The 12,387-nt window shown below is 38.7% G+C and overlaps 1 protein-coding gene across 1 annotated transcript in view; it reads right to left on the reverse strand.

The window, feature by feature from the left end:
• Positions 1–12,387, reverse strand: part of LOC146003500 (uncharacterized) — a 133,891-nt gene that overhangs the window by 22,892 nt on the left and 98,612 nt on the right. The window contains exon 15 of the mRNA XM_083141789.1: positions 7,774–7,848. Within this exon, the coding sequence (XP_082997915.1) occupies positions 7,774–7,848 (75 nt within the window). The remainder of the gene's footprint in view (positions 1–7,773; positions 7,849–12,387) is intronic.

Here is a 12,387-nt window from a genome sequence, read left to right on the forward strand (position 1 = left end):
CAATTCTTTATCTTCTATTTTGAATTTGCTTATGGAAATGTCCATATATATTTGTTAAAATAACAAGTGCAGTATGTTTGTGTGTGTTCGATATCACGTGTATTATTAAATCAGAATAACAAACATGCCATAAATTTTTTCATTGTTGCTAGCTGAATTTTAAAATCTGCAGCGATATGGTAGAGTTAAGCCTATACAATGCGTTGTAGCATTTAGAGATTCATGGCGAACCCACAGGCATGTAGTTGGTGTGTACTGGAATACCATAACACACGGAGTGTAGTGACAGTTCAGCGTGCCTTCCGACGGACCTTCAGACATACGGCACCTACTGACAAGATGATTCTGAGATGGTACAGAGATTTAGTAGAGTGAGGATGTATATGTGATCATAGGAAATGCCATTCAGGGAGACCATCTGCCAATGTGGAAATTGTGTAACATGTAGTTGCACATTTAGAAGAAGACAATGAATTTATTTTCCAACAAGATGGAGCACCTCCACACTGGCATCTCGAAGTTCGGAATTTTACTAAATGAGAAACTTGAAGGAAGATGGATTGGGCACTCCGGAAACAAAGATGCTGTGTTCTGCAACTGGCCACCGAGGTCCCCTGACTTGTTGTCTGTGACATGTATTTGTACGTAGTCCTATGAAGTCTGTGCGTAGAGCTAGCCTGCAGTTAAACATCCCTAAATTCTCTGTGTCCAAAATCCTACGTACTCGTTTGAAGTTTCTTCCCTACAAACTGCAGTTACTGCAAAAGTTGAAACCTGACGAGTGAAAAACGACTGCTTTCTGTGAACATTTATTAACACTTATGGAGAATAATGAGGACCAGTCAGCGAAAATCTTTCAGTGACGAAGCAATGTTCCACGTCAATGGGAAAGTAAACAAACACAATGTTAGGATTTGGGGGACCCAGAATCCACATTTTGTTTTGGAGGTTGAACGTGACTCCCCTAAGGTAAATGTGTTCTGTGCCGTATGGAAACTGAAAGTGTATGGGCGATTTTTCTTGCACGAGGACACTATCAATGGTCTGAATTACCTTGATATGCTCAGTGAGTGGCAAAAGGTAAAGGTAAAGTGCTCCCCTGTGCTTAGCACCACACCATGAAGGCGTATAGGGGGTGTGGGGGGTAACGCCCCACACTTTCTTGATCCGGTCATGAGTGGGGGTGATGTGATCAGCATCACGCCCCTGACTGCCTTTACCACCCAGGGTTTCCCCCAGGTACCCATGTTATTCGACGCTGGGTGGGTGCCGGGGCCGCTTCCGTTAGAAAAGTTCCCGGATTTGAACCGGCCGGGGATCGAACCCGGGACCTTGAGCTTGGTAGTCAGACGCGTTACCGACTGAGCCACCGCGGCTATTTCCACAATTAGAAGAAGAAGACAATGAACGAAGTTCGGAATTTTCTAAATGAGAAACTTGAAGGAAGATTGATTGGGCACTCCGGAAACAAAGATGCTGTGTTCTGCAAGTGGCCACCGAGGTCCCCTGACTTCACTGTCTGTGACTTCTTCTTATGGGGTTACATAAAAGATCTTGTACACGTACCTCCACTGCCTCAAGATCTGGAAGATCTGAAACGTCGTATCATTGGCGCCATCGGGACCGGACCGTCACTAGATATGTTGGAATGCATGTTGCATGAGTGGGAATATCGCCTTGATGTTTGCAGCATGATACAAGGAGCACACATTGAGTGCAACTGAGGTAGGTAGTTAGGTATTAAAATTTTTGAGTTTCTGTTTCTAATAGAACCAATTCTATATAAATATGAGTACCGAGAGCGATACTGTGTGTGTTTATAATCACGGAATGTTTTTGTGGACATGCTGTATGTAATTCACAGTACTGGTTTCTTCATTTGGCTTCAACCTTTAGCAAAAGGGTATGTAAAACTGTTCCGGACAAAATACAAGTGATATTTCAGTTCTGTCGTTTTTTGTTCACATGTATACATATGAAGGTATGATATAATCAAATTACAAAACAATACATCCATTGTTACTAATATTAACACAGGCAGTGTTTGAAAAAGTCCATTGTTTTCCTCTCTGTATTTTGGGACACGTTATAAAATGTGTTATAACTCCTCAACCACTGCTGTCTACAGACATATTTCAATTTTATATGTCATAATAGAACAAAAGAACAATAAAATAACAATTTAACAGCGTGTGGCAATTAGGGGTCCAGAATCAAAGTTTCAATTTTCAAAATTTCCCGAAAATTGGTTGCATAATTTCGTTGTTTTTTTCCAAAATTGGGGGATGGGCATTACATGTCCACAAAGAGTGCTCTTTATCGTGCTTCCCCCCAAATTTGGTGCATCCAGTGCCCATAGGGCCAAAGCTAGAAGCAAAATTCCAGATTTCTTTTTGGTGAGCTGTAAATACTGCTGCTCTTATACGAGGGTTACAGCAAAAGTCATGGCAACAATTTTTTCCACGATAATGCGTGTTAGGCAAGACATTTCAAAATGTACAGTGGAGACCCTGTCACATGCAATATATTGTGACACCACTAGATGGCAGTGGCTGCCAAGACTGAACTGAGAGAAGTGGGAAGTCAGGGTATGTTTATCAGTCGTGCAGGATGAATGTGACCTGCCGTGAACAGCGTCCTTATGTGAATAGCAGTTTTCCATGGAAGGAATGCGAGAGAATGTCACACTGAGCTTGTGGCAGCTTTAGGAAATTATGCTCTACCGTACCGAACTGTCGCGAGGTGGGCAGCAGCATTCGGGTGTGGAAGAGAAGCAACTGCTGACATGCAACGTTCAGGATGGCCTGTGACTGCACGTATTTTGTCTCTTTCTCTATCCTGATACAGATCTCTATGTTATTCAAAATTCATACATTAAATGTCCGCATATATGGTGACCTTCCAATTGTATATTTTAAAATTTCTTTCTTCTTCATCGTGGAAAAAAATGGTTACCGTGACTTTTGCTGTAACCCTCGAACATTGTTATTATTATCCCCTAAGAAGTATCAGCCAATTATCAACGAAACTTTGCATAGTTAAGAATGTACCGATGATACATACTATATTTTTCATTCACTTTGGTCTATTGTGGAGGCCACAGGGGTATGTCAAATATCAATTATTTGGAAAAAAAAAATATTCTTCTTTTTCTTTTAAGACTCCTTATTGGGAGGTGCAACGTATAAATTCCACCTGGGGATGGGACAGATTAACAAATATCTTACAATTTTGTACAATATTGTGCCATGTTCTTATAATTTTTATGGATATAAGCACATAATAATTTGTATTCATGTCCAGATATTATTAGAATAATTAAATCAAGAAGACTTAGGTGGGCAGGCCATGTGGCACGAATGGGAGAGGAAAGAAGAGTTTACAGGATTCTTGTTTGGAAACCTGATGGTAAGAGACCTGTAGGAAGGCCAAGACGAAGATGGAGGGACAACGTTGAGATGGACCTAAAGGAAATCTTTAAGGTTTGGAAAAGATTGGATTGATCTTGCCCAGGATAGGGACAGATGGAGGGTTTATGAAGGCTAGAGAGTGAGTTAGTTGGATATAAGCATATAACTAACCTACATTGTGTACTTTAGCTTCTTGTGCTTTGCAAAAGCTTGGTGCAATTCGTAACATCCATTTACAAAGGATGTCAACGAACCAATTGGAATTTTATATCGAATTGATAGTATATCAGTTATCGATACTGGTAAATTTTACATCGGCATTTAACAGTATTGGTCAGTATTTATCATGGTGACCAATCCTTAATTCCACCTCTGCTAAAGCCCTGTCATTACCAGGGGAGGGGGTGTCATCTCTCTCCAACAATTAGTTCTTAAGCAATAAATTATTTGTACATTACGGCAAGTTTGAAAAGTCCTATCCAGAGAAGCTATTTATACTAAACTTTAATGGTCTAAACAAAAAGCAGGATGGATAAAAAAAAATATCATGATTTTTATTTCAAAAAAATATTTTTGATGATTTAATTTAAATCAGATTTTCTTTTAATCAAATAGATTTTTTATATTTTTCTTTAAGAAACATGCTTAATGTGGCTGCGGTGGTTCAGTTGGTAACGCATCTGACTACTATGCTGAAGGTCCCAGGTTCGATCCCCGGCCAGTTCAAATCCGGGAACTCTTCTAACGGAAGCAGCCCCGGTGCCCACCCAGCATAGAATAACATGGGTACCTGGGGGAAACCCTGGGGGGTAAAGGCGGTCAGGCGAGTGATGCTGATCACATCACCCTCACTCACGACCGGATCAAGAAAGTGTGGGGCGTTAACCCCACACCCCCTATACGCCTTCATGGCATGGTGCTAAGCACAGGGGAGCACTTTACCTTTCACTTTACCTTTTTAACATGCTTAAAATTGCATGTATAGTTTTTGGCATATAGAAAGTATTTTCTGGTAAATGGCCTTGTAAAATATTTGAACAGTTTGATTAAAGCATATAAAAAACTACATGTAAATATACATTTTTATGTTTCTGACACAGCATACATGAACCCACAGTCCAGCTGCCTTATCCGAAACCATGGACAGGAGTGTGCATGCGCCAACTGGACTAGTTCAGTGTCAAAATAGGGGTGACAGCTGAAATCACTGACCTCTAATTGCAGACTGGAAACGATGAGCTTTCGTTTGAAGTCCCACATAATCCAGGGGGTAGAAATATGGCAGAGATGCATTAGAACTTCTTAAGTTTTCATTTTTAAGAAGAAATTATTTGTACTCACTTTGGAGTGTAATATGTAGAGTTATATGCTGCTTACTAAACTTAAAAATTGCAATCGTGTGTGGTGCAATGACTCACAATCTTCAAAATAGTTGTAACAAGTACGTAGAAATATGAAGGTATGCTCGCCGCCATGATAGTGTGCCCTGGCTTCGAAATTCTTGGCTTCAAGTTGACCCATGTCACAAGGCTCACGTTTCCGGTCTGGTACCTGGAGGTCTGTGGCAGCAATGGCATTTTGGGAAGGAAGGAGTTCCGTGAAAATCATTTTCTGTGGAAACAACAATGAAGTTTCACACGTGGTAACATCACGGGCAAAGTAACTAGAGATATGATTACGAATTATGGAAGTATTCAGAATTTAAAATAAAAGCCATCCGTACAGTAGTAGTAGTAGGGTAGTTAGGCTGGTGCTTTTACCTGCTTCCTTTCTCGCGTTTGGAATAGACCTTTCCAGCTAGTTTTGTCTTCCCTGGCTGGACTGTACTATGGAAATGTTTGATGAGTGTGTTAATGAAACTATATTTATTTCAGTGAAAATGAACATTCTGCATGTAATAATTGTAACTTTAAATATTTTTTATAGTCTTTGTAGCTTAATTTTGGGAATATTTTAATGATAGTTTGCAAAATATAAGCTGACATGTTTATTTACAGTTTAATGTAATGACTAGACCTCGGATTTTAGGTTTTTAACCTATTTTTTTCCTTTGCAGGTAAATAAGAAAAAACAAGTTATGTCAGCGTTTCATTAAAAAATGCAACAACTCGCAAAGTATAGCACCTAAAATAACCTATTTTGCTTGATAGAACCTATTTTAGGTTTATATACCTAAATTAAACCTTTCTTTAGGTTTTTACATATTTTTTTTTAGGTTATACATGATTTTTATGTCTCTCAGAGGTATACAATTCAACGACTGGCATGTTTCAAACATGTTTTCTGTTGATTTCCCTTTCTCCATAATGTTTTTCAAAGCTCTAAAGAAAAAAATGTCTGACGCCAAGTTACCCTGCGCACAGTGGCGGCGATTAGAGGAGCAGTTCCCTTGTAGTTTTTGCTCTGCTTGTACATTTTTTTTTCATGTTTTACCAAAATTCACTCATTGAAAGTGATGTAAAGAAATTAAAATTTGGTAAGAAAATTAATATTTTGTTCTTGTAAAGGCTATTTCATAAAGTGCGCAGGTTTTAAATCGCTTGTCATTTTTTTGTTTGAAGGTTGGCAACACTTTTCTTATCATATTCGTTATCTCTTATCATTCTGATTATTAATTGAGCAATTGTCTTTTTTTCAGATGTTCAGTTCAGTTGCCATGGGAGCGGTTCACTATCAAGCAACACGTCGTTATTTTGAAAACACATCACAGAAACAGGGAGTGGCCTGCTCTGGATGAATTGGATACCGTGAATATGTGATTTCTCGTATTTTCTATTGTTGTCGGAGTGCCAGGAATAAACATCCATTAAGCAAACAATACATAGCTACCGCATAGTCAACAGTTTACGAACTGCCTCTGCATAGCACTCCCAGTTTCTGTAATGTGTTTTCAAAATAACGACACGTTGCTCGATAGTGAACCGCTCCATGGCAACTCAATTGAACATCTGGAAAAATACTCAATTAATAATCTGAATGATAAGAGATAACGAAAATTATGAGAACAGTGTTGCCAACCTTCAAAAAAAAATGACAAGCAATTTAAAACCTGCACACTTTATGAAACACCCTTTATATACCTATTAAAAATTCTTACAGTACTTGTAAAATTTTGTTTTTAACGATTGTAAATAATCTGAATTTTTCAGGAATTTTGTACCATTTTAAGGGTTTTAGAATCTACTTCATGATTTTTCTAACCTAATTTAAGATATTTAGAACCTATTTTAGGATTCTTAGAACCTACTTTAGGATTTTTAGAATTTATTTTAGCATTTTAGGAGCCTAAAAGCACACTTTTTAGTACCTAAAAATCCGAGGTCTAGTAATGACACTATTTACAGTTTAACATGATTAGTATTTTGTATATTATTCTACACAAAATGTTTGCTATTTTTGCCCATAATATTATTGAATTTTAAATGAAGAGAAATATAAGTGTATTTACAGTTTACATATTACATTTCCTTTCTTATGAGCTTCACACCATCAGTACACATATTTGTTTTCTTTCTTAGAGCCTAATAAACACTAAATTACGAGATTAATGTACTTTCACCCAAAGTGATTCTGATTTCTACAAAATCCTTATGAACATTATTCTACAAATAATTTCCATAAAGATTAAATCAATCCACCTTAACAAGAAGTCTATCAAGACTTCATCGCTTGTAACAAGGATGAATATGCTGTGATTAATATTTATTAGTGAATAAAATATTGATACATTTAGATGTACAATTCTTGTCATTAACAATCAATATAAGTTTTCTTTAAAGGTCACCGAGCAGCTTTCTACATTTCAACATTTGAATTCCGTGAGATCTTAATAGATGCGTCTTAAATAAGAAATAAGCACATATTAAGGCCACAAGAGACAGTTTCGCACCAGGTGGGCATTTATTTCAATAATGTTAAAATGTGAACTGCAATTGAGAAAAACGAGAGGCAAAAGAGAGCATGAATTTCTCCCCATGTTGGAAGCGGCAGCAATTTCTCAAGTTGATTACTAAACCAGATACGATCTGTGAAAAATATGATGAATAAGTATTTACAGGATCCCATATATTCCTTACCGAGAGGCAACTTCAACTTACGGCAAATCAAATGAACATTTTGACTCTGCCAAGAGCAAATAAAATCCTGAGCCTGTTCCTTTTCCAATCATATGTATTTCTATGCCATCGGAAGTTTGATATTCCCAAGAGAACAAGTAAAACAATCCTCCCATAAGCATAATGCTAAGTTTTCTCCCCCTTCTACAACCAGCCACACAGACCTCTCTTTCTCCAGCTCGCCGCGGAGAAAGGTTGGTGGGGAGAAGCAGTTTAGGGTCCTCATGTTTGAGCTTTTTGTTACTTACTTTGTCATGATTCTTCTTAAGATTTTCACGAACAAATTCAACTTCCTTGTGGACGTCAGTTTCAGCCTGCTGCCTCTGTAAATAAAACAGAACCGTCAAACGAATGTACTTTTACTGCTACTAACACATTACAAGCGCATGAAATTTCAATGTCTAACAAATAACCTTCAAACATCTGTGCTGAAATGTACATTCTTTCCTGTCTAATTGTTCAACAAATCTTATGACCACTTGGTACATCTTAATGCAATCCGTAACCAAAGCAGATTTAACACAACTTCTTGAGTTGAAAAACTGCAGTGGAAGTTTCAAAATATGCCGTAAAGGGCATAGGAAAATACCCCGACAATCAGTTTTCAATAAAGTGGAGGTTTATTGTAACAATTCTGCCCTCAGAGCTTCAGGCAACACAGGAAAATTTCAAATAAGCAGCCATAAACAACACAAACTTCAGAAAAATAAAAATCATATCCCAAGGCAGCAGAACTGAACTTCGGCCAGCTGCACACCACATCTGACACAATGCGATGAAATGCAACATCAAGTGAAATGATGCGACAAAATGCAACATGAGTCACAACCAGACAATTCATTATAACAGTTTATAGCAGAACCAATGTATCACAGAGTATATGTTGTAAATTATGGGACAAATAATTGAGGTGCTCAGAATAATAATGGCAGATCCCAACCGACTCGAATTTTGAGATACAAGTATGACGGTACACTGCTGCCACCTACCTTTCATATGCTGAAGTATCAAAATAATTGGGATATGCCAAAACTCTCATATTCCACCTTTAAAATTCGTCCGTAAGGAAAATGAAAATAGTATCAGTGAAAAAATGGCATATCCCAAATGTGTGTTTTTGTTTATGTCCGTTAGAAGTTCGGTGGCATTGTAGACAATATGGCACCGTCCGTGACTGAGTGTGTTGGTATGCCAGAAGCTCCGAAAAAAGGAGGAAAAAAAAAAAAAAGTGAAAAACTCAAGTGAATGGGTAATAAACAAACGGAAGTTATGCATAAACAGTTAAAACAGTATTAGCTCAAACTTTGTCATCAGAAAAAAAGATGTTGATGGTGCTCCTCTGCTTTTAAGTAAAGTTACTTCCATTGCCGGCCCCTGTGGCAGAGTGGTTAGCACATCGCGCTAAGACACCAGGGGTCCCTGGTTCGAATCCTGGCCTGGGCATGGATGTTTGTGAGTGTCCATCAATTTCATCATATCATCACTCATTCCCATCTTCGCAAATTAGCCAAAAGTGGCACAAAAAGCAAAGTAAAATAAAGCAAATCAATCAACTTCCATTATTATGGAACATATTAATCCTGATATTGTAAAATTTAGTTTATCTTATTTTGACATTGACCTGCATCAAAAAGTTAATTTTAGGAAACTAGGTAAAACTGTAGATGTTTCATTGTTTAAGTTACAGCAGAAATACAGTGAACAGAGAAAAATTAAGAAAGCTAAATACAATGACCTGAAATATATACTATCTGTCTATCATGATTTTTATAAAAATCTTGTTCATGATGATGTTGAAGAAGAATGTGAAAACCTTGGAATGGAGTGGATTAATACAACATGTTAAATAAAGGTAAACTCAATAAATAAGTTTTACCCCATTTTTTCACTTGTGTATATTTTTCCCTAGTAAACAGCACAAAATCTGTGAAACTATTAACCACAATGGTTCAAGAATTTGCAGATAAACTTGAAAAACCATATTTAAAAGAACCTTAAAAAAATGTAATAATGTTAAAAATCTCCTGAGTTTTGAAATTAAACAGAAAATGTGATTTTTCTCAAAATGAACTTTGGTTGGGATCTGCAGTTATTATTCTGAGCACCTCGATTGGTTAGAAAATATGATATTAACCATTTAATGTAAGATTAAATGACTGTACAGGGTGTTCCAAGAGGAAGCGGCAATACTTTGGGAACTGGTTGTATGGGTGATTCTAAGCAAAAAAGTTCTTATGAACATGGGTCCGATTTTGAACGATAACGGAGATATGAACAGAAATAAAAATGATGTAGGAAAATGTAAACAAAAACAGTACAAATAAAACATGGCAATGTAATGGTAATTGTGTAAGTAAATACGAGAAGGGACATGCTGATACTAATCTTTATTGCATGAATTTGTGGTGTAGCAGTAATTAGTACATGATAAGCAATAAATGTAGAACAATGAAATGTTAACACCTGCTGGTCAGTACTCACATGAACGAATTTAAAGAGGAAAAAGGCCACAGAAATGATAGTAGGTCACAACAGAATTTCAAAAATACCACCACCAACATCAATGCACTTCTAAGCATGTTGGAGGACATCTTGTGTTGCACTACAAAGTTACCGATGATGTTCCCAGATTAACGCAGCAGCATTCATAATGCGAATGTGCAGTTCATCCCTTGTATTCATCCTTTCCCGGTAGACCTGCTGCTTCATCCAACCCCATAAACAAAAATCAAGAGAGGTTAGGTTGGAGAACGAGGTAGCCACGGAACCAGACCACTAGCACGAGAACGACCAATCCATTGATTAGGGTAGGTGGAATTCAGATGTTGAATGATCAACCGACTGGAATGAGCAGGTGCTCCGTCATGCTGCAAGATGAGGTTCCGCCTTGTGTGCAAAGGAACATCGTCTAACTGGTCCGTCAAATCATCTTGTAACAGATGAAGGTACCACTGTGCATTCATGTGTTCATGAACAGATTGTCTGTTTCACGTTCGGAAGTCACTTTAACACTGGGAAGTGTTCCACGCTCTCTCAATGCACGAAACGTATTAGTAAACACTACCTTATTTGGTGTCCTTTGTAATGGAAAACGCCTCCTGTATTCTTCAACAGCCACGTGCGCACTTCTATTACAAAACCCGTACACAAACACCATGTCCGCATACTCCTCATTCGTGTATGTAGGTGCAATTTGACGGTAACTGTCTGTGAATTGCTATGGAAACAACCCAGATAACAGCATCTCACAAATGTGCACGTGTTCCAAGTACACTCTCACAGCACTGCAGGTAAGACTCTTCGATGAGTAACTGTGTCACGTGTGCTGCCACCTGTTGGCAATCTTGCAAAATTGTCAGGGAACGTTATGGTTTACTAAGGGATCGTGGTAGGTCAGTCGGTATGGCGTTCCACTACTAATCCAAGGGTCGCGGGTTCGACTCCCGACCGGGGAAATCCGGAATTGTTCTGACGGTGGAAGAGGCTCCGGCACCTATCCAGCATCGAATAATATGAGTATTTACTTACACAATTACCATTACATTGCCATTTTTTACTTGTTACTGTTTTTGTTTACGTTTTTCTACATCATTTTTATTTCTGTTCATATCTCTGTTATCGTTCAAAATCGGACCCATGTTCATATGAACTTTTTTGCTTAGAATCACCTATACTACCAGTTCCCAAAGTATTGCTGCTTCCTCCCGGAATACCCTGTATATGGCTTCAAGTTGTCCCCATTGCCGGTCTATGATTAGATGTCTGTGTCAGAAGTGAATGGATTGGCATTTTTTTGGTATTCAGAGCATTTTGTCACAAGCTGCTCCAGCGAGACCAAATTCCAATGGCCTTGTCTGTTTTGTCGCAAACTGTCGCAAGGTATCTCCCGTCAAATGTTTCATATGGTGTGCAGCCTCCCATGAGGAACTATGGTAAAAGCTTTCCTTAGATGGTTTGCTACAAGAATAACTCATAACATTGTGTCCTGTCAGATCCAGTGTGCGGGTGGCCTAACTGAACAACTTTCCCCTACAAACATCAAACAATAATTTTAACAAATATCGAACAATTACCAGCTCCATGCTCAGAACCTGCAAAGACCAAGAATGCATATCAAAACATTAGCTCTGAAACACTTAACCCCTTCCCCACTGAAGGGAAGTGTTCTAAAAAGAAATCATCTCTAAATAGATGCAACCGCAAAATCGTATCATCATAAATAACGTGAAACAATAACTCTAAAAAGACTTATCGCATAATGAAGCTAAGGAAAACAAATACAAAACCAATTCCGTTTCCTCTTCGATATCCACACCTTTGCCAGACACCTCAGATGGCAACACTTCTGGGCAAAAAACCCTTCCCCCCAGTATACAACCAATGAAACAAACTCAAGCCTCCTCCAATTTTGCCCACCATCCTCCCAAGACCCCCCCCCCCTGCCCACCAACCTCCCCCTGGAAAGATACATCACTGCCATAATCTCCACTATCACTGACAGCTCATTTCTTGACAACCTCCACAACAAACCCAACTTGAATCCCTCTCAAGATCTCTGCCAGAACCACCACATCAAAATACTCCCAGATGACAAGGGGTCCACCATGGTGGTCTTGAACTCTCAAGATTACCTGACGGAAGCCACTCGCCAGCTGGCCGACTCCTCCACCTACAAAACCACCACGGTCGACCTTTCAGCCACACACCTCAACAGAATCCAGGACTTCATCCACACCCGAGGTCCCCCGGAGGGCCTGACAGCCTCCACCATATCCATGCTCATCCCAGACAACCCCCGCACCCCCATTTTTACCTGCTGCCCAAGATCCATAAACCTGGCAACCCTGGCAGACCCATGGTGT

This window comes from Lepisma saccharinum, chromosome 20, assembly GCF_977018435.1.
Source record: "Lepisma saccharinum chromosome 20, izLepSacc3.1, whole genome shotgun sequence".
NCBI lineage: Eukaryota > Metazoa > Arthropoda > Insecta > Zygentoma > Lepismatidae > Lepisma > Lepisma saccharinum.